The sequence below is a fragment of the Rhododendron vialii genome, chromosome 1a, assembly GCF_030253575.1.
Source record: "Rhododendron vialii isolate Sample 1 chromosome 1a, ASM3025357v1".
Lineage (NCBI taxonomy): Eukaryota > Viridiplantae > Streptophyta > Magnoliopsida > Ericales > Ericaceae > Rhododendron > Rhododendron vialii.
The window spans coordinates 11436330-11460139 of NC_080557.1; the positions used below are offsets into that span (position 1 = coordinate 11436330).

General features: G+C 37.5%; 2 protein-coding genes across 2 annotated transcripts; one reads left to right on the forward strand and one right to left on the reverse strand.

The window, feature by feature from the left end:
- Positions 1 to 6308: 6308 nt before the first annotated feature.
- On the forward strand, positions 6309 to 13935 carry LOC131301544 (uncharacterized). Its single transcript, XM_058327906.1, has 9 exons — positions 6309 to 6433; positions 7581 to 7679; positions 7858 to 8462; positions 10791 to 10857; positions 10976 to 11029; positions 11688 to 11756; positions 11926 to 11991; positions 12082 to 12150; positions 13613 to 13935. Exons 1-9 carry the CDS (start codon positions 6323 to 6325, stop codon positions 13691 to 13693), a joined length of 1221 nt encoding a protein of 406 aa, XP_058183889.1. The 5' UTR covers positions 6309 to 6322; the 3' UTR covers positions 13694 to 13935.
- A 3035-nt stretch (positions 13936 to 16970) lies between these two features.
- On the reverse strand, positions 16971 to 21041 carry LOC131301550 (myb family transcription factor EFM). The gene is made up of 4 exons (XM_058327916.1): positions 20739 to 21041; positions 18623 to 19255; positions 18065 to 18141; positions 16971 to 17614 (listed from the first exon to the last, which is right to left on the reverse strand). Exons 1-4 carry the CDS (start codon positions 20935 to 20937, stop codon positions 17165 to 17167), a joined length of 1359 nt encoding a protein of 452 aa, XP_058183899.1. The 5' UTR covers positions 20938 to 21041; the 3' UTR covers positions 16971 to 17164.
- Positions 21042 to 23810: the final 2769 nt, after the last annotated feature.

Below are 23810 nucleotides of genomic sequence, written 5' to 3' on the forward strand. Positions count from 1 at the left end.
ATACGAAGATTTTATTATCAATAATAATACTATGGGTACCGAGAAAGCATGCACCGATAGCGCACAGATTGCCGTGCTTGAAAAAATCAGTTACATCGGACACCTATAAGTCTATAACTACTTGATCCAATGTATCAATTACATAGACATAGGATCTTGAATTTTGAATAAAAAATTATAACATTACATTAAGCACGTTCGACTATCTGATTATGCTGACTTTTCAAAAGGCCACTTAAAAAATAATTTAATATTAAAATACCCTAGTTCGCCTAGGTATATAAAGACTTGTTATGGATAATCTCTCAATCAACAAACCACCAATCAATATATCAATTCAATCGCAGAAACGAAAACAATCAACAGATAACGCCAGGATATATACATGAAAAACCTTAAACAGGAAAAAAAAAAAAAAACCATGGAAAGGAACAATTTGAGTTATTAGCATGAAATTCGAAAAAAAACCCCGCACATTGATCTGTGCACCGTCGGTGCATGCTTGGTCGCAGGGGCAAAGGCACATGAGTACAAAGGAGGGCGACCGACCCCACTAGCCGCCAAATTTCCCTCGAGATTGGTATAATTTTTACTAATTTGACCCCAAATTTTCATAAGAATAGGTATAATTTAGCTATTTTAAACCACACAAAAAATCTTTAAATTGTCCCAACTTGTTTTAAGTGCATAGAAATCTCAAGCGTTCTCTTCTTTTCGAGAGTTGATAGTGTTAGAAATGAAACTATCATGTATTATTTTTCACATATAACAAATCTTTTGGGGCCAATTATGAGGCAACATATCGATCCTATAATTAACCTTTTAATTTAGTTATTTTTGGACTTGCGCGTATAAAAAATATATTGCATATGAATCTAATTTTTAATCCCACTAACCAAAATTACTGATTTCGTCCCTGCTTCGTCGGTACTCATAACGCCAGACGGCCGGGCAGATTTTATATATACTCTGCAGCTTCTGTAGGTGACGTTTTCGTGTACCTCCCCAATGGAAGAGAAAAAATGGGGGGTGGTAATGGTGGCGTATTGGAACACGCCAAAAATGTGGTCCTGGTACTTAGGGTTTAGCCGTTTCATCTCTGTTTCCATTGTCACTCTCAAAACCTCCCTCTTCATCAAACTGATCAGGCATTTTGATTTCTTCCGGTAAGGACGAATCAAAAAAACATGATTACTACACAGTATATATGAAATTTTGATTCAAAGATGTGGTCCTGGTACTTGAAGTTATCTCTGTTTTGATCTCCGTGTCCATTGCGATCATTTCGTTTTTACGTACGAGTGTTCTGATTAGATATTATTCGGTATTAGATTGAGTTGATTTTTTTTTTACGTGATTATAATACTGGACGGATTCTACAGTGTGAACGAACCGAATCGTCATCAAAATAGACAGGGTCAAACTCTATAATAATAAAACAATTATCTTGGAGAAAAATAGACGCATGCATTGGATTTGAACCAATAGGTTTATCTAGATAAATATATTTTGAACATTTAGTTTGTTACGCATTAATTTCATGCATATATGGAGGAATGGGGGACTCTACTGACCGCTTGTGCGGTCAAGTGATCAGCAGGGTGTTGTCCGTCCAAACGACGTTTTATTGGAGCAAAAGACAAGCTGCCAAAAGGTCTTCTTAATCCACAATGCTATAATTAAAAGTAATTTTTTTTTAAAGTTAACAATGTCGGTGTAAAATATGACTCACAATACTATAATCAAACTTAACAACTTCCTTAGAAATAATCAAATTTTGGATTTTGGATAACCAAAACTAGCAACCTTTTAACAATAATCAAATTTAATAGACTCTACATATTCTCAATCAAATATACTAACCGTCATACAAAAATATTATCTCTCTTCCCTTTTCCTATCTCACTTTCCTTATGAACAATATTTTCGATTTTTTTTTTATGAAAAACTGTGTTTTTTTTTTAGAACTGTGTTTTTTTTTTTAGAAAACAGTTTTTTAAAAATATTTTTTTCCCAAAAAAAATTTTCAAAAACTATTTTCTATTTCTAGTAAATAGTTTTTATTAGTTTCAAAACTGTTTTTAGAAAAACATAACTGTTTTAAGAAAAACTATTTTCTACTGTTCACAATTTTAGTTTTTTGTAGTTTGAAAATATGATGTGATAAGTTTTGGTTATCTAATTTGATTATGCCATTGTAGACATCTATATTGCTAACATTAACAATCTCTTAAATGAATAATCAAAAGAGATGATGTGGCAACTTTTGGTTATCAACTTTTTATTATAGCATTGTGGATACCCTAATACCTTGTTTAGCAACCCTCTTTTCATTTTAGATTAATGATTTATTTATTTTTTGTGTGGTCCATTTTGGGTCCTGCAAAACTAATATCAAATTGCTCATTATCCTTAAAATAACTTTTTAAGAGTTTCTGCAAAAAAATAGCTCAATTCGATATCGGTAGGATCCTTTTCAAAATTCGTAAGACGAAACACTCACTATCGATGAGGGCTTCCCCCGAATTCTCAAAAAGCTCTCACCGATGGTGAGCATTTCGACCTTACGGATTATCGCGCTTAAAAGAATTTGGGAAATGACTAGTTTCTTTTTCTTTTCTTTTCTTTTCTTTTCCGGCCAAACCACCCTGGACCAATAAGCCAATAATCCAAAAAGAGCAAAAACCAAACTAGGATTCAATATGTGATCATTACAACATTAGTGACCCCTAAAAGTATTATGATTGAACTAGTTTTCAAAGAGAGACAACGTACGAAAAATGATTGTTTGAGATTGATCCCACCATGGCTAATGTTCAAACTAGGACTCAATGTGCTCCCCTCGTGGGGCAGTATATTCTGCAGACAGATCGAGTTGGGCTGTAGATATCTTAGGTCCAAGATTTTCTTCTCATGTGTTAAGCACTTTTTATCATGACCCAAGTGAAACTAAGATGTTGGTTCGGTGGTCAAGACCTTGGATTTAAAAGTTTGTTCTTATTAAGGTCTCAGTATCAAAACTTATCAATCAATAATACTTATGGGGTTAGAACAAACGTAACTTGCTCTGGTTTTGAGCTGACTTCCTACTACCAGTTGACAGCGTGCGGGATTAGTACCCTAAAAATCAGTTAAAGGCCGTGCATGCTGACCCAAACACCCTGCGATAGCAAAGAAAAATGATTAGAGCCAAAGTGTGTGAAAGCAACTTTTGTCCTTGATAATATGAAAGGGATCTACCCTAGCACAAGCCATGACAAAAGGGTAAACCAAAATTTTACACTCTCTTTGAACATGCAACTTTAAGTCCTTTCAATCCTATCTTCTTTTTACACCCTCTTGGACATTCTTTTTGCCTCCCACAAACTTAAGAGATTGTGCTTTCAAATCTAGTAGCTAGCTATATAGCTGTGTTCAGTCCATCAATGAAACTTCTCAGTTCTGATGCATGTTGTCATTCTCAAGATTTTGGTAGTATGCAAGAAAATGACTACTGCTGCTGCTTATTTATGGCCTTTTATTTAGGTTGGATGTTGGGGAAGATATTAGGGCCCAAGATATTAATTGGGTGCATGCATGTTATCTTTTCTTTTCTTTTTTTCGTTTTTCCTTTTTGCTAACGTACGATGGCGTACGTGGCTTCATTTCTATTCTGCGCAGCGGCTTTTCGATCCTCCGATACCGCTATACCGCGTTATATTTGTGCTATCTAAAACTGACACCCATATCGGCCGGCCAATTCCCACTATATATGTAGCACTCTGAAACTAATTTTTTGCCCACTTCACATACGGCCTCTTCAGCTGTTCTAGTGCCAAACATTCTTTCTATAAAGATTTAGGATCGCTACATCTGATAGATTCCTAATATGTATTATTCGATACTTCTGCTACCGCTACGCAGTCTGCGACCGCTATTTAAAACCTCATTTACCAATCTCCGGCTATAGAATGAGTGGCGTTAATGTAAAAACAAGCCACATTGTACTTGTATTGCATATGATTGTACTATGTAGATGGTGGCATAAGATTTACGGATCTTCGGGGGGACCATGTAAGACTTACACATAACACTCTTACCCTCAATAATGAAAAATGTATAGTTATAGTTACTAATCAAAATATTTAAGTGATGTTTGCAAAACGGCCCTTAACTAAAGCTTGAGATGCCGCAGGTTTAGACTCTCGAAAATTGTACGAGTTTTTGGTGGGCCTCCGAATAATTTGGTAACACTTATAATAGTCTAACAAAAAAGGACTTCCAAGTATGGGATAGTAGAGATATGTTCATACCTTCTCTGATACGCCGATAGAGGTGAATTGACACTCTCCCTTATTAGACTTCTAACAAGTGGAAAGGGGATGCAAAACTCAACAAAGGAGTGAAGTCGAACTAATCAGTGTCATCCGGCCGACCTTGAGTGCACCCTCGACGAATACCTGGGACGAATACCTGGCTGACCAATCTTATCGTCCAATAGCGGGAACCCTTTTTTAAGGCATTGTCAATTATTACCCATCTATATAGGATCGGATCAGATAAGAGGTGCATGTATATGATGTTCTTATTAGTCTAAAGCATGACGCTCCAATTGCTAATTGGTGCGGGTGATTCTACGGGAGTAATTCTCTTAAGTGGTCTTTTTTTACATTAGGAGTATTTTTAATCTTTTTCAAATTAATTTTCAGTTTAGTAGTATCCATCCATATGTTTTTTTCATTAAAACAACAATTTTGAGATGTTCTGTGTGATTGATCTGAGATTGAATCAATTTTTTAAGTTAGAAGGCTCCGAATATTTTTCTTAAAGAAGCAAAATATTTTTCGGTTATACTTATTATGCACGGAATATAAGTCACACATAACAAATGTCTCTTGTGGCCCAATGTGAGGATGCTTCAACAAGTGCAATAAATTAAGGTGAATGAGTTATTGTTGGAATATTTTAAAGGTGCATGCATGATACCTCGGGATGCATTAGATCAACTTGATATCGAATGACTGATGAGGACAAGAACAATGGCTCTACCATATGAAATAGAAAACGAATAAAGAGTGTACAAACAAGGGCGCTTAAAGTATACATACGATAGGTGGTTTTCATAGTCTCAACCTCGTACTTTGTGATATGTCCAATTTTTGTCCTAAAACCAAATCTTTTTTTCCAGAGCGTTACAACGTCTATATGTATTGTTTTCTTTCAGTTCAATGAAGGATAGTTAAGTAGATAATGCGGAAGGTCTCAGGCTTAGAAGTTATTGTCACACAGGTACTCTGGACAAGTCTCATTGCACCTTGTGCCTTTGAGAAGAGTTCTGGATGTCCCTTGTATACCCCTTTTGAATGTCAAGCGACAAGAAAACAAAGTAAGCAAACAAAAAAGATGAAAGTACAATAACACCAAGATATACGTGGTTTTACAAAGCACGAAGCAAAGTGTATTCCACGAGCGAAAAGCGAGAACCAAGGAGCAAGATTACAATGGAGTCGGTTGAATTGTAAGGATCCATCCTACTTTTTTTTATCCGTTATTATAGTTCAACAAAAGATGCCCTATTTTTAATTTTCGTTTTAAGTTCTCGAAAAGTCAGGACCGGCTCTGTATCTTCCTCTTTTTTCCCTAAAACCAAACATGAAAACGTGTTTTTTGTTTGTTTTTGTTAATTTCCTCATTGACGTTATTTTTCCCTCTCAAACCAACCTGAAAACTTGTTTTGTCTTCCCATTTTTCGCTTCTCTTTTTACAAAATCAAACAAAAGGAAATACTTTTTCCCCCCCATAATTTCTCTCTTATTTACCTTCCCCCTCCCCATTTCTTTCCTTGTAGGAATATAATTTTTGCATGCCGAGCAGATGCCAAGTGGTGGTGCCCGTTGACAATTCAGACTGTCCAATCGGTTTTTAGACGGTCCAGATTTATTCTCTCTCCTCTCATTCCACCACTTTTTCTTTCTTCTTTTTTTTGTCTAAAATTCGGACGGTCCATATAATACCCGCTCAGCAATCCAAAATTTCTCAACATTCAACCTCCTTTAGACGGTCCAAATCTATTTTCTCTCCTTTCACCCCACCATTTTTTCTCTTTTTTTCTTCTATCTAAAATTTTGACGATCCACGTGATACCCGCTTGTTACTGAAAAATTTCTCAATATCCAACCCCCAAACAAAGGAGGAAAAAAAAGAAGAGAAAAAAGTTCAGCGAAATAGCGGTGCGAAACGAGGGGATTCATTTACCACTCTAGTCGAAGGTGCTAGCCACCGTAGCAGTGAAAGTAAATATATCACAGAAAGTTGGATTGATTGATTTTGGGGGATCGAGGACATGACGATCGACGACGACAATTCCGTATACGTCGGCGGACTTCCTTACGACGCCGACGAAGAAAGCATTCGCCGCGTCTTTGATCTCTACGGTCACGTTGTTGCCGTCAAGGTCTCTCCTTCTCTCTCACCTATTTGTCTCTGTGCATTTTCTTCAATTAGGGTTTCCCTTTGTCTAGGGTTTCCTGTTATGTTTCTGTCAAAATACTTTAAGTTGCGATTGGTTTTCGTTGTGTAATCTGTTCGACATTTGGTAATGGATAAGAGAAACGAAACATGATGGTATCAACAGAAGAGGGATTAAGCTCACGAGGCAGGGGTTTTAGTTTCATCATTTAAACTAACTTCAGAGCAACGTAAGAAAAAAAAAAATTTGCTGGATGCGTACCATGTTTTATGTACCTGGATGGTTATTGCACCTCCAACCCTTCACCAAATCTTTCCTCGTAATTGTATTGATAAAAGATGGACCAAAAATGGGCTGCAACTATTTCATCAAATTGGTATCTCACCTATACCCAAAATGCCTTCCTGTGTTCCCGTGCAATGGCAGCCGCAGGATTGCGCAAAACACTCTTCCCAGGAAGAGACTATTGTGCAATGCTGCGGTTGAAATTGCATACGAACATAGGTACATACACTTTTTCGGTACAGAATATTTGACCTCTCGAATCAAGGGAGAAGCAAGTTTTCATCAATTAGGTAAATCCGTAAAGGAATCTTTTGGGAATAGGCTTGGGAACTTGTAGAAAGATTTGATGTAATGCTAACAAGTTATGGATTGGAGCACTCCATTTCCTCCTAAAATAAAATGGTTACTATGGGCTTTTGGGATAATTTGAAAATGGTATAACACATTTGATGGGAAACAGTTCAAGCATTCCATTGCAAATCCAGCTTTCAACCAACGTCATCCCAAATCTGATAGAAGAAAATAATGACAGATTGGCGATGGGCCCCAGAGGATTGATGGACTAATTTTATGGGACAGAGTACTATACTTTCATGCTTTTTGAGGTGCTTTCCTGAACTCGTTAATATTGCCTGATGGAGCAGACATTATATTGTTCACTTAGGTTCATTCTCATTAGAGAAGGGCATATGGGTTTTTATCTTGTGGCTAGCATGACTGGTTCATCACATTAGTATTATAATCTTTTTTGTGGCTGTCAGTATTTATTTACTGTTTTGACCACTGGCATTTTATCTGGTGGAAGATAGGAATTTGTCTCTTATGTATCAACAAAATCAACTTTCAGATAGTTAATGACCACGGGATCGGCGGCAAATGCTATGGCTTTGTTACCTTCACAAATCCTCGATCTGCGGTGGATGCCATCAATGACATGAATGGAAGGGTAATGCTTTCTTTCTTTTTGTAGTTTGACTGACAGTATACTCAAATATTGTAGTATAAGTAGGATTTTCCTTTATTTGGCCTTTTATGCAGATCACAAAGCAAATATTGGCTAATATTAAGTTTTTGGATTTTTCAAATTTTATATATAGACGTATGACATTATGAAGCTTTCTTAGACTATTGATGGGCGAGTTGTGAAAGTAAATGAAGTGAAGACCAGAGGTGGAAGATCAAATTTTAGTCGTGAAAGTTTTCGGCGTAGTTCTGAGAGGGGGAACCGGGATAGAGGCAGAGATCGTATTCGGGATTATGATCGGGGTGAGGACCGGCATTGGGGTAGAAACAGAGACAGGTCCGGAGACCCCGATCAAGAGAAGGAAAGAGGAGGACATGACCGCGAACGTGATGTTGATCGGACAAGGAATCGGTCGATGGATAGAGATATAGATCAAGAGAAGGAAAGAGGACATGACCGCGGACATGATGTTGATCAGACAAGGGACCGGTCGATTGATAGGGATATAGATCAAGAGAAGGAAAGAGGACATGACCGGAGACGTGATGTTGATCGGACAACGGACCAGTCAATGGATAGAGATATAGATCGAGGTCAAGACAGAGAAGGGGAGGACAACGAGCAAGCATACGATAAGAAGCGGACTCGGGAGTGGGAAAGAGACCGTGAATTAGATGGGAGTCGAGATAGGCAGATGCAAAGAAGCAATGATCATCATAAAAGTGGAGGCAAGGACAAAGATCAAACATTGAAGAAACTGAATGGGTGAGACATTTTTTGTGTGTTTCTCGTTTTTCCTAAACATTGGTGGGTTCTCGTCCTTCTCATTTGTAGTATCAAGTATTTTTCGTGAAGGAACTTGCCTTCTTAACTGGTTGCAGTATGTTGGTTTTTGATGTTCGAATCTGTGCTTGTTAGTATTAGGTGTTTTGAGGGATTGCCACCCAAATACAAAAAGAGGCCACAAGACAAAAAAGCCCTATACACTCCCCAAAGAGTGGAAAATCTCAAACCAGTATAAAAATTGGTCAAGAGATGGGTTACAATCTCTCTTGTTCCCAACTATACAAACTATTCACCAAAAAACTTTTTAATCTAAACATGGGCTTTTCTACCCCCTCAAAACACCTAAAATTCCTTTCTCACCAAATAAACCACATCACGCAAAGGGGAATCAATGTCCAGATTCGCTTCCTTTCTTTCCCACTCTAGCACCTCTCCAAGCAATTAATAGTTCCATCACATTCCTAGGCATGATCCATTGCATACCAATCCAAGTAAGCACCAAAGTTCATAACTCCCACGCCACCGGGCAATGAATAAGAAGGTGATCGACAGTCTCCGCATCCCTTTTACGCATACAACACCAATTCACAATGATTTGTTGCCTTCAGATCAAATTATCCAAAGTAAGGATCTTGCCTTCAACGGTGCCGTCGTCTTCCGAATTGCTTGCCATGGAAAGGAAGAAGTAACCCTCCTACAAAGAGCTTGATAGTAAGATTTCACCTGGAAAGATCCGGATTTAGACAAGCTCCAACGCATCTCGTCTTCCCCTTCACCTATTCTATGAATATCATACACTCTTGAAAGCAAAGTAATCAAAGCATTCTCCTCCCAATCACACACATCCCTACGCAAACGAATATCCCAAACTGGGGCCCCATGCTGAAAATGGAGATAATCAAAGACGGTTGCATCTCTAGGTTACTCTAGTTGACCTCAACAATGTCGGAAACAAATTTTTCTGGAAGTTTTAGTCATGCGTGGCAGCTAGTTATCCTTCAAATGACTATTGAACGTTTACGTGTATAAATGACTCCATCCTTGTTTAGGTTATACATGATGCATATGTTGGAAAAAATACTACTTAAATAAGCTAAGGCCACAGTAGAAAGTCTCAGCTTCATAGCTGGGTTCCATAGACTTAAGTCTTTAATTCAATGACATTTCTTTCTTTGTGTAATACCTCTTCCCCATTGGGTCTGTGCAAACACCTTATACTCATAAAATCACCGATTCAGACATCTACTACCGTCTGTGGGTTTACCTTTCTGGAACAAAATAGGATGCTTCTGGCAAGTTCTTGGAATCTTGAGACGATGATTCTTTTTTCTTTTCGTCCATTGTGTTCAGCTATGCTGTTGGGAGGGTACAGAGACTTAATAGAGTGTGCTTAGTAGCCTTAGTTTAGAGAAACAATAATGACAAGGACAGTTGACCTTGGTTTAGAGAAACAATAATGACAAGAAAGTTAAACTGAAGTGGATGTGATTGTGTTCAATTGTCATTCGCTTTTGTAGCTAACCAAACCGAACCGAACCGAGCCTTATGTCCCAATGAATTAGGGTCGGCTACATGTAACGAGTTTATCCATCGTGTTCTATGATATCCAGGAAACCTATATCCTTTAGAACTATAACATCGAAACTCAATTGGGGTCTACCCCTCCCCTTAGTGCTACCATTACCATAACTATATCACCCCTTTAACTACCGCATCAACGACAGACATGTCCAAACTACCTTAATATATTTTCTCTTATTTTATCTTCTACTGGTTCTACCCCTACCATTTTGCAAATGTTTTCGTTCCCAATTGTCTCGTAAGGCTTACCACACATCCTTCTCAACATTCTCAGCCGCTTTTGTAGAATCAGATGACATTCCTCTGGAAATGATATGTCCTTAATTAGAACTTCTCCTTTGTGTATGAAGCTTAAAGTTTGCAATTCTCTCAGCAAATTTTGTTGTAGCTAGACTGGAATTCTTTTTCTATTTCTCCTATATGATCATTACTTACAAGGGCTCAAGCCTTGCAGACTAACTGACTCAAAGAGGTATTTATTTCAGGGTTTCTTGGTTGAATCTTATGCTATACTTTCTCCCCAGAGTACCTTCACTACCTTCTAAACGTATTGTAACTATCCTCCGTATTTAAGCAGTTATTTACTGAACTGTTGATTATATGTACCACATTTACCTTCATCTTCGCTATTATCATATGTTTGCAACATGCAAACAAGGCCAATGGCCTCAAGTTAGTATAACCCCCAAGTGTTTTTACCTATCTGTTCTTTATTTGACTAAACAGTTACGATTTCCGCGGCCGACATGGTAGGGAGCTTTCATCAGAATCAAGTGACGATGATTATGATGAGGTAGACCTGAGAAGCTTCTGACTTGTTCATTAAGCTTATACACTGTTTGCATGAACTTGTGCAATGTTGATGCTGGTGCCTTTCTTGTTTCAATCTTCTTTTTTCTTCATTTTATCAGGTGGAAAAACAACTGGAATTTTCAAACCAACACCTTGAAGAGCTTCAAAAGCAGGTTTGCATACCTTCGAGATTCTGATTCGTCTGATAAATTCTCTTGCATCCGATTACTGCAAAACATGTTCCCCTAATGCGCAAAACTGGGGAACATCATCTATCGACTGCAGTGTAAGAGCTTGATAGGACTAATAAATGGGTGCAGTGATGATACAATTGTACTAGTGAAGTAGACTCAGCATAATTCTATCTGCAATTGTGCTATTACTTTGCGTTGGCAGCAAACTTTCCTTTATACCTGGAGAGAGGAGACCTTCGCATTATTACTTGTCAGTTGCTTGAAATCAATACAGAACTCATCTTTTGCTACCTACGTATTGCCCTCAGTATCGAGGGTGGTAATTTTTTTTGAGTCCAGCATTTGAATTGCCAACGTCGGGGACATTCTTGAATGTGAAAGTTAAAATCCCGACATTCTTGAATGTGAAAGTTAAAATTCTTCGTAGGAACTTTTAACTTCCTATATCAGATTGTTATATGACCAGCTCAATTCCCGAGTGGGCTACCTGTTGTTTTGTGAATTTTAATTTTCCCTGCCTACGTGTTGGAAAGCTTTTTGAGCCCATCTGCTCATGGATCACGTATTGATGGTTTTCGAACATCTGCTATCTTTGTGGTAATGACCAAAAAACTAAAAATTGTTTATGCCTTGCCAGATATCTGAGTTGGAAGACTTGGCAGAGGAGAAACGACAACTTATTACAAACTTTCAAGAGAAATCCCAGGTTATTTTGCTTTGGATTTGTGTTTTTTGTACGATAGGAGGAATCCCTTTCATATAATGTCACCTGATCGACTTCATGTCACTACTTCAAGAAAGAAAGGTTTCTGTCTTTACTCTTTAGTAGAACATTGCCCCTTGTAGTTTTGCTGAGAATAGGACTCCGATTGCAGAAATTGGAGGATGCATTGACTGCTGCTAAGAAGCTTTCCTCTCACCGTCGGATGCAGTTGACCAAGGTAATTGCCTTGTGAACCTTTTGGTGCCCCTTATTTAAGGGGTTGTAACTTTGTTTAAAGATGATAGATACATTCTTCCATTATGTGCAGCTTCATAGATCTTTTGTGCACGTAAAGGACTACAACGAAAGGCTTAAAAGTGCTGAACAGGAACTTGAGGTTAGTCCATCCATCCATCCTGTTAGCTAATATTTTTCACATCCGGAAATTTATCTGAGAAGCTTCTACTACTAGATAATGTCATACCTATCTCTTTTAGCAGCTAAGAATCATTTGGCTATCCTCTGTTTTTTTTTCTTAATTTTGGACCACTCCTAAAGAATCTCTTTTTCAAGAATTTCCCCAAGACCCTGCTCTTTTGCCCCTCAAATGGATTTGAGGCACCCATTCTTTGAACAGTATCAACATTTGATGGATGAGAACACCGACAACATTTAAAATAATTAAAGCAGCATTCAACCTTGTATATCTCCCAACGCAGTCTGAAATAAGAAGTCTACGTCTGGCTGCCCCACACCATCCAGTTTTTAAAAAGAAAACTTCTAGGATGAGATATCCGTAGCCAGCTAATTGTCTGTTGCTCACTAAAATTCTATTTGGGTTGCTGCCCCACCCCCCACCTCACCATGGGTTTTCTGTCCCAGTTATGCTGCCCAACATGCCCACCCTTAGAATGGCCTAGAGAAGCAGACCCGCTAGTCCATCCCCACCTCATATCAATAGGTGCGCAATACATGTAACCAGTCGTACAGCCTAATTTGAAATTAAAATCGTCTCCTGGTAGACAATGTATTCAACTCCCCAGCCCTCAAGTAACTCCACGTGTAGGTTATTGAGTCCATGCAAATTGCGAACCTTCCTCCCATCTCTCTCTCTCTGTCAATTGACACATGCTCTGCACAAATTCCAGATCTCATGGAAAAATGGTCTTTTGTTTTATCATTTCACAGATGTGCTGGAAGCACCATAACCTAGATCCACACCTCTGCTGGTCTCTTTCGTTGATCCACTCGGTTTCAATTTGTCACCTCCAGGATCGAATTCCAGAACAATCTTCCCAAAACCATCCAACCACTGGAAACTATGTTACTCAGGCTCTTTTAAATGTATGAACTACCCATGTCAGGTGCTCGACACTCTAATGAGGGTATCAGAATTGTGTCCAACTTGTTTAGCTGGACATTCATGTGGCATGTATTTATTACCATCACCAGATAACCTATGCTAAAATAATCTTTTAAATGGAAATTAGATGAATCGGCACTGGACACCCGTACTCTATTCCATATAACATAGCTGGATCCAGATACTGATTAGGGACTTAGGGTATACGTACTGCTTCATGATAGAAACTCAAATTTCCAAGAATCTCTCCGTTGCTCGTACACCAGCGCTCCAAACATCTAGATTCCCCTCTCAAATAACCTACCAGACCAGGTCTATTATGCATGGAAGACTCCATTCTTCTGCCCATCTATACGGGCTGTATGTCATGGCACACAACATAAAAGTGTTAGTTTTAAGCGGGAAATGTAAAGACTTCAACAGAAATCTCACAATTGATACAACTGCATTGTCGGCTATGTGCAATTCATTTCCTTAACTATCTATCTTATTACAGTCTCTTGTCGATGCAACAATGATAGAGGTTGATGTTGGCAATGATACTGGTGGAAGGGGTCTAGCAAATGGCAGTGCTTGACAGCACGGTGGGGAACAATAGCCATTTTGCATTTACTAAGCAGTGGCCTGATGTGAAGCCTTTTTCTGTATTCAGGTTGTGTTTGACCTTATTTTCTTCCTTGTATTGTATGCTCAAACCTGATTTCTGACAGATTTCATTAGAGATTAGGTTTCGTGCTTAACCTTATTTTTGTTGTGTATGTATGCTCAGACCGTATTTCTGACTGATTTCTTTAGGGATTATCGGCATATTTAGCGTCATCACCTTCTTGATATTTTTCTTTTTGATTTGCTGAGTTTCGCTTTTTGTGCTAGTTTGACATTATGAATGTTACCTATATCAATGAAGTTTTCTTCGACTCCTAGATACAGATCAAATGAATAAAACGCAGTTCTTAATGCGGAAGCATTGGAGATCTGCACATGGTGTGAATGCTAAGATGTATGGGAGTTTGTTGTCAAAAGCCCTGTTTGGATTATTAAACAAGAAAAAGACGAAAGGAGAAAGAAAAAGTTCTGGGGTTATGAACTATAAAGAAAGCGTCCAAGACTAGGCCAAAGTTGGAAAGCATTCAGGCAAATCTTTCGGTGCACCCTTTCCTCTAACTTTGTGAACAATTTCCGTTATAGATGGGTTATCTTTGGTCTTTGATTCTACTCCCATACATCAGCGCGCCATCAATTCCTGGGTTGGGCCATTTTGTCTGGGCTTTAAATAATTCTCCTGCTAATTAAGCCTCCCGGGTTAGCGAGTCATTTGAGTTGGATATCGAGTTGTGAAAAATAACTTCTGTAGTGATTTCAAGATCTGTGTGGCGTACACAGTGACGTACTGAGTTACTGTATGGTCCGCAATTAGTAATCCTTAGAGAGTGTTTGTTATCATTATGACAAGTGCTTTCGTCCCAGGAAGTTTTCGATGTGTGTTTGGGTTACGAGAATCAGTCTCTTGAGAGATTGGAATGTCTACCTACTAACCGCTCTGTCCCGGAAACTTGATATGAGTTAGGGCTGTGGATTTGGTACAAAACCCGTTGTTTCACGCTACCAGTGTGATTTCAGAGTGGAATGATTTGCAGTTATGCGTACGCAGATTACTCTTAGGACCTGTTTTATTGGTCAGATTAAAATGGAGATTGGGCTACAAATTAGTAGTATAAATTCCGGACATTCTTTCAATGAACAACTTCTGAAGGAGTATTTATCAATCAATGTTAATAATTACATATCTGCTCAAGTCTTTTTACAAGACAAATTCTATTTTACTACTAAACTAGGGAAAGGGATGGGGCTAGTGGGATTTGAACCGTCACCTATAAGGATTATATGGCGCCTACCACTTGGCTAACACGCCATTTTCATATCTGCTCAAGTCGAAGCAATAAAATGGAGTTTTTAGAACTTTGTAATCTATTTTCCAAAACAACTTCTTCTCCTTTTTTGTATGAGAAATGGAAAGCTAGTTAAATGTAATTTTAAGTGGGCATGAATAAGATTGTTTGAGGCCTATAGAGGATGTACAGCATTTTGGACCGATGGAGTTACTTTTTTGTTTGAAAATGATGACCAGCTCATAATTTGTTTTGTGGTCTTTAGCCATGGGTGAAGAGTACACATAAATGTGTTGAGTATATTGTCAAAAAAAAAAAAAAAAATGTGTTTGAGTATTTTTGAAATGAGAAAAGTGCCTTTACAAGTGTCTTTCCTTCTATGGTTTCCACCACCCATGGCTGGCCTCACTGTACTTTTTGCAATAATCTGAATTGTTTATCTTGAATGGCCCGCAGAATTGTAAATCTACGTAAAAAATCAGGCTGATCGGACATTGGTAGGTACATCAAAATTGAGTTTTTGTTTATAAAATAGACGGTTATGAGTTCAACTTTAAACTTATATACCGTCGATTTTATAAACCAAAATTTAATTTTTTTATATACCTATGAATGTCCGATAAAACTGATTTTTGGTGAAGATATACTATTTCTGCAACTCCTACAAGATGAACGATTCAAATTACTACAATATTTGCACGGTAGAACCCACAAGATGAACGGTTCAGATTATTGTGATGTTGAGCCTATATTTTCCATCCAGCATGAGCGTTTTCCGTTTGTTTAAACTACGATTCTCGTGAAAACGTAAATGTTCTTATTTGGATTTTGCAAAGAGAAAAGAAAAGAAAATAAAACGGTAAAGACATGGAAACGAATCAAGTAAAAGAGTTGACATTTTTGTTTTTCGTTCATACGATGACTTAGTAGTCCTGGATTAGACATGAATATTCGAGCGAAAATAGTGTTAGGGCATCGTGATACGAAAAACCGAAAAAACCGACTGAAGTAATCGGTTCAGTTCGGTTCAGTTTTTGTTTATAGAAATTTATTTTTTCGGTTCGATTTTTTTGAGGTTCCAACCGAAAAAACCGAACCGAACCAAATTATACATACCCTGCCATAGTTTTTAATCCTAGCATATCTAAAAGTTTGGACCATGTATTTCTGTTTTACCAAAAAAAAAAAAAAGTTTGGATCATAATTTTTTTCCGTTTGGAATTTACTGGCCCAAATGAAACTTTAAAAGTATGGAATTTGTTTTTGTATTTTGGCCCAAATGATTTTGTAGTATGTTAAAAGACATATAAATCTTGTATTTTTAGCCCAAATGGGCCCAATATATGTGCGAATCATTACTTTGTTCTATTTTTTGAGACCTAAAAGAGGCTCATAACTTAAAATCGAAAACCGAATAAAACTGATCGAAAACCGAATGAACGGAAACCGAAAAAACCGATACCCCTTTCGGTCAGTTTCGGTAGGTGAATATGAAAAACCAAACCAATATTTTGATTGTTGAAAGATCAAATATTTTTTTTCCTTTCATGCATGAAAGACCCAATATTTTTTCCTTTCATGCATGAAAGATCCATCTCACTTGCAGTGACCTTTTAAACATTTTCTAGCAGCCCCACTCTATTTTACTACTTTTTCCGTCCCAAATTCTTTATTCGATCTGCAAAACGGAGTATTAATATAATGCAATTTTTTTAAGAAAAAATCCAATTTTTTTTCACAAGTTAAAAATACTTATTGATATCTAGTAAATTGTTGAAAAAATTTTGATTCTTTTTTTTGCAAAAGTTAATATTATTTTTAATACTCTGTTTTGCGAACCGGACAAAGAATTTGTGACGGAGGGAGTATACTACAGTCATTATCTTGCAAAAAAAGGGCAAATCTGTCAACTAGACAACAGTCCAAGAATACCACAAAAGGCCAAACAAACAAAAAGACCAGATAAAATCCAATCTTCAATTTTCACGAAAATAGGAAAACGTGAAAAAGCATACAATGGGATAATTGGATACTCCACTTTAATAGTACTACTAACAAAAAAACAAACGCACACTTTTTCTTTATGCCCCCTTTTACCCCTCCTTCTACACATAAATTAGATAATTTTAAATCAAACCAAAATTCCAACCCTACCCCTATCAGAACTTGAGGGTGATATCACTTCCATTGCTCTCTTCACCTTTCCTCTCTCCACCGCCGTTCTCGCCGCCGCTTTCGCCGGCCTTCCAGCTCCCGCCGCTGTCCGACTTCCCGTCTTCCATGCTCTCCGACCGGTCTCCGCCGCCCCTGACGTCGGATTCCGGCGACGTCTGGTGGTACATGTGGAGCTGCTGGTGGAGGGTGTGGTGGTGCAACTGGGGAACCGGTGGCGCTGGATAGAACTCTTGGGGCACCTGCGGTGCACAGTAGTGTGCCGAGGCATGGGTGGTCGGGTGTGCGCCGTAGAGGGTGTGTGGGGCTCCCCCGTGCGCCGCGGCGGCGTACTCCGGCGGGACCCATATGCCACCGGCCAGGACGACTAACTGGGGTGCTGGAGCGCCAGCTGCTTGTGGGCTTGGACTTGGCCTTCTGGTGTGAAGTCTATATTTCTGCATATACATATACAATAATTAATTCATATCAAAATAGCATACACAAGCACATATATAAAATATTTATGAATATATGTTTTTTTTTTTGATCGGATAAAATAATTATACCGGTAACTTCGGATAAGGGTACATTGAGAGAAACATAAGAAAGGAATAGCTAAAGTTCCAATTTTACCCCTTTGTATCACAACTAATTACAATTAGTATTTTGTAAATGGTATTTTTGAAAATCTATAGACTTCTTAACCTGAAATTTTCAAGTCAATAAATCGGAAGAACTCTCGTAATGAGCAAACTAATATAAGTGATGCAGACATTTGCAGAGTTGTGGTACACACAAATTATTTGCCAATATGAAGACAAGACAAAAGTTGCAGAGGTTATATATGTCGTGCATGTCTCTGCATGAGAGAGAGAGAGAGAGAGAGAGAGAGAGAGAGAGAGAACCTGGAGGTGGCTTTTAACTTCATCGTTGGTCAAACCGTCAACCTTCATTAGCTCTCTGATTTGCTTTGGTGTCGCTACTGAAATTAATTATTACCCACCAAAAAGAAAAAGAAAGAAAATAAGCCAACCAATAAAAATAATAATTTGCTGCAGTTTCAAATATAACAATTTGCTAAAAAGTTTGTTATCATAACCGCTATACATTTGGTACCAACTACCAACTACTATCATAATTCAGGTTCAAAGTGGTTTACTAACTACTAATACAGAAAATAATTTTCTCTCACCAAAGAAATTGTCCGAAATGATGCGACAGTAATTTTTTTTTTCTTTGGTTATAAGTACTGATGATACGTTAAATTTGTTAGTTTTGCATAAAAATTCCCGTGTGATATATGTTATATATGATCTTTTTTTCGTTGTAAAAACTCATAATTGTGGCTCAATATTTTGGAAACGTCACTGTCACATCATTCTTGCACGATTCTCTTGTTGTTCGCGAATCATGTTCTGAACGACTACAAACTCTTCTGCAGACATTATCGCATAATATATTACCTTGAGAACCACCTAAAATCTGAAGAGCACTCACGAACCGCCGGTGCAAGTCCGGCGACCAACACCTCCTCGCCTTCCTATGACCTTGACCACCTGCTCCTCCCGCCGCGCCTCCACCACCACCACCACCACCGGCGTTTGTTTGCGACTCCGGCTGAACATTTCCACCTTGTCCCTGCTCAACCATCCCACAGTTATTCTCTCTCCTCAAACAATCAACTCCATTCCCAATCTCCAAACACTTCTTGTCCTCAATCTCCTTGTCCACGGAAACAAGAGCCAATTCCGGGAGAGAATTCCTCTCCTTGGAGAATGGGTGGAAAGCTCCCCCATTAATCCTCTGCTTGGTTTCCAATCCCAGCGTAGTACTAACACTAAACCCGATTTCTGTTTCTTTGTTAGGGGAACTAGAAATTGTCTGTTGAAGTTGTTTTCTGGCCCCGATATCGCTCGTTTGGCTGCACAGTTGAGTAGATGTCATCCAGTTCGCCATATCGGACACGTTGGATGAGGCCTTGATGTCTGAGGATAATTCAGAGGTTGGTTGTTTTAGGGGAATGAATTCTTCGAGTATCGGTCGCGGCCCTTGATTCGCTCGGTAGCTCTGCAGTTGCTGCCTTGAAGCCTCCATTGCTGGTTGAAGAAAATAATAACAGAACTAAAACATGAGCAAATTTTTTCTATAAAAAAAAAAAAACAATAAAAAGTTATTAGAAAATCTGATTTTATTTTTATTTTTATTTTTATTTTTTATGTTAAAGTTTAACTCAAAATGATGTGCCAGTAGTGATATTTTAGAAGTATGATGCACACCAAGTTAGGAGAATTATCTTCGGAATTTGTATAGTAGTATTACCCTTTTAAGTTTGTTGTTGATTGAGAAAAGGGGACATCAAACGAAAATAATTTGAAAATGTGAATTTTTATGCAAAAAAATTCACTCAGAATGACATGTTATTGATATCTTAAAAATGTGAGCCAGACCAAAGATCATACCAATTGTATGAGAATTACATATGCTCGAAAAGGTAATTAATTTAGACACTCCACTTTTTGATAACCACACTCTACCATTTGTCTTTTATTTTCAAAATGCATATAAGATGAACGCTAAAAGGCAAAAATTAGTGCGTGGCTATCCATAGTTATAGTGCCACAATTGTTTTCCGTTTGAAAAATCTTTTTGTATAGTATTACCCTACTAGTAAGTTTGTTCTTGATGGAAATGGAAAATTCAAAGCATTAATATTGCAATTTGGTTGAGCTTTCGGTAGCTTTAATTTCGTCTTTAAAGTGATGTCTTGTGATGGGAATACGATGAGATGATCTCGAAAAACAAAGCTAAGCACATGAAAAGTCATTTCTTGGTTCAATAATCGATAAAATCAAAAAAATAAAAACATAAAAAGAGAATAAAAGACTAAAAAAGCAAGGCAATATTAATTGCATTGAGCAATTGAATATCCACTGTAGAAAAATGCATTGGCATGCCTTTCGGATCTTTATAATTAGTATGTGATTCTATATTGAATCTATAGGTCCAAATTCCAATGCAGGGTTTTATATATATATATATATATATATATATATATATATATATACTTATAAATACATGTTAAGAAAAGAATCTTTGTGAGCATGCAATATTGCAAAAATCTTTGAGTTGTGTTTGGTATCGTTTTGGTTTTATGTTTTCTTTTTCTTTTTCTTTTTTCCTATTTTCCTTTTTTAAAAAGTAGAAAATCTTTTTTGACAACATGTTTTTTCGAAGCCTAGCTAAATGCTGAATTGGTTTCTTGAAAACATGATCGATATTTTCGAAAATAACAAAACTACTAATATCGTTTCTATTTTCTGTTCTCTAAAGCTTATTAGCCAAAGGAAAAATTTAACCTAAATGCTGAATTGGGTCATCAAAATTAAGACCAATTTCTCAGAAAACACCGAAATGAAGACGACAGGAAACGATGTGTTTTTTCATGTGAAAAATGTTTTTGAAAAGTTCGATCTCCACGAAATTGTGTATGAAAATAGAAAGCAAATTAAAAAAAAAAAACCTATGGACTAATTAATTGTATGCACATATCAAAATCATGCATGGAAAAAAAAGAAGTACCATTATTGAGGAGTTGCATGCAGAGGGGAAGCTCGCGTTTGAAGGCATCGATCTTGAGCCTTTCTTCTTCGAGGTGAGCGAGGAATTCTTCGAGCTTTAGGGTTTGATCAGCTGCTTGTTGTTCTCCAATGGATTTTAGCAGCAGAGAGTAGCTGTGGGGCTTGCAATCGAGGCTCAGTTCCGGCGGAGACGCCATCATTTTTGTGTATCTATATGTTTAGGTTTGAATATAGGAGAGAGAGAGAGAGAGAGAGAGAGAGGAGAAGGAGAGAAAAGGGAATGGATGTTGTTTGTGAACACAAGGAGGATCGAGTGGGGGGTGGTCTGCTTTTTAGGGTTGAGTTTCGAGGGAGAATAAAGTGTGGTTTTGGTGTGGGGATTTAGAGAGAGAGAGAGAGAGAGAGAGAGTGAAAAGGAAAAGGTTAAGGAAGAGATAAAAGAAGGATGGTAACTTCTTTGTAAAGAACAAAAGAACAAAGGTGGCAAAAGCCAGCCAAAAATCATAAAATGTGTGAGGGGGTGGAGAGAGAAAGAATCTCGCATATGAGAGAGAAAGAGAGAGGGTACTCTCTGACACCTGAGGGGTCATGGAAAAATTATTAGGTGGTCCTAGGCACATAAGCAATCTCTTTTCTACCATAAATTCATAGAAAGTCTACGACTAAGTGTACAGAATTCACGTGATCTTGATATAGAATTGATGGACTTTTGTATGAACCCTACATGAATTTGCGATAGAAAAGAATATCGAATCACCACGTAATAGTTCTTCAAAATCACTGAATAATTACTCAGGGTCATCTGGTTGAGGGAGAGAGAGGGGGGGGAGAGAGAGAGAGAGAGAACTAGTACTGGTTTTTTAACCAACTTTGGGGGCAGTAGTAGTGTAGGAGTAGTACGAAATTTCAAATCACAAAAATAAAGGATGATTCTTCTCCTTCTTAGTGTCCCCCCCCTTTTTCCTTTGTTTTATCTCTTTCCGTAGTCATGAATACTATATGTTCCTAGCTACACGTAGAGAATAAATTAATGAACTCTTATTTTTCCATAACAATATTACAAGAAGGTTAATTATTTAAGGATTTTTCTTTATTAGCATGATTTTTGTTAGTGGGTATCTTTTTTTTTCTACTCTAAGAAATTCAATTTTCAAAAAGTTTAGATTCCATAGGTATTAACATATTTTGAGAATTTAAATATATAGTTTTTGACTATTTTGGGATATATACACACTATTTTTTCCATGTTAATTAGCTACTTTTTTGACACATTATTAGGAATTGTACAATTCTAATGTAACCCATTAATACCAACGCGTATATGAGTCATTCTCACGGAGGTCAAATATTTCAAATCTTGGGATCACCGGAGGTTATGCCTAATCGTTATCTTCAAGGCTCTGAAATCAGTCGAGGTGCGCATAAACTGGCACGGACATGCGGTTATAAAAAAAAAAAACTTAAACTTACAATCTTATTGCACTTGAGTAGAATTATGAAGCCCTAAACTAGAACCCATTTAATGGTTTCCGTCGTATACACGTGTCACGCATCGAATGGCGCATGAAGCCACTTACAGCCGTCTTCTAAATTGGATGCAGTTTTATCCGGTCCGTTCTTTCCACACGTTGATTCGTTGAAGAAATTAATAGCATCCATAATCCAGCTTTAAGGTGGCAATTAAGGAGTCAAAAATAACCAATCAACGGCCATGATCATCAAGTTAAATTAAGGACCAATCAAAACCTCCACTTTTGGTTGACACGTGTACGGTTTAGTACTACTTGATGGTAACCTTACCCAAGTAGAAGAATCATCCTCCTTTAGATATAAGTTAATGATTCCATTATAATTGATTGGTCATCAAATATACTCCCTCCGTTTCTAATTGCAATCTTTAATTCGGTGCCAAGAAATTTTAAAAAAACGATACACGGGAAAGTGCTTTATTTTTTGGTTCGAAAATTGCACGTCTTTTCATAGCGGACTATCAACTTGGAACGAAGGGAGTATAAGTTAACGATCATGTAGCTACTGATACCCGATCAACATAATTTTTGACGTTCTTAATGTTCTCGGATGAGATTAAAACATGAACGGCTTGCATCATCAAAATGAGCCCAAGAAGAGCTAGCCCACAAATAGACCAACTGAACGTTCCAGATACACTTATTAAAACTAAAGGCTAACTTTGGAAAATAGCATATCCTGTACACATTATTTTTACCACGAGAGAGAGAGAGAGAGGGGGGAGAGAGAGAGGACATATTCAAGATGGTGTTAGTATCAATCCACGATGCAACTTACTTTCTGGTTTCAAAAGTAGAATAATTGTTCTAAAATTGAGTGCATTAGGGAGAGAATATCTAATCTAAAAAAAACGAGACATTCACTACGTAGAATAATATAATATAATATTTTAGGGCCTCAAGGAAGGAATATCTGTGTTCCAATTCTACGACTCTAAATTAAGGGAACATAACCCCCCACAAAAAGCTTAAAAGAGAGATTTCATTTTAAAAAAAAAACCTCAAAAAAGAATAATAAAGTAGGCTAGCTCTAACAGATGGGGAATCTTCTTCTGCTACTAAACTTTAGTGAAGTGGCTAGGAAGGTAGGAAGATTCTCTCTCTCTCTCTCTCTCTCTCTCTCTCTCTCTCTCCAAATTTTAAGAAGTTTTTCGATTACTAGGGTTTTGAATCTGAATGAAATTTTGAGATCCGGGTCAGGATCACCATGTGGGTCAACTTGGTTTGACTCAAATACCATCAATCCCCCAATTGGCGTTTAATTAATATATATCCATTAGAATGCTGTAGCACTGCCTATTGCCTAAGGTACATTTTCATTTTTAATACCAATTCCTTTGCTGGTCAAAAAACTTGGGCAGTCATATTTTCGTAATTTACAACCCATTAATATGAGTTTCAGGTTGAAAATAAGTTTATTGTTTTTTACTTCTCCAAATTTTCGAAAAATTGCTCTTAATACTTTCATGATAATTAGTCTAATATACAATGACTCTAATTGTGTACTACTGTACTAGCATGTTTTTTTTTATTGTGTTAAAATC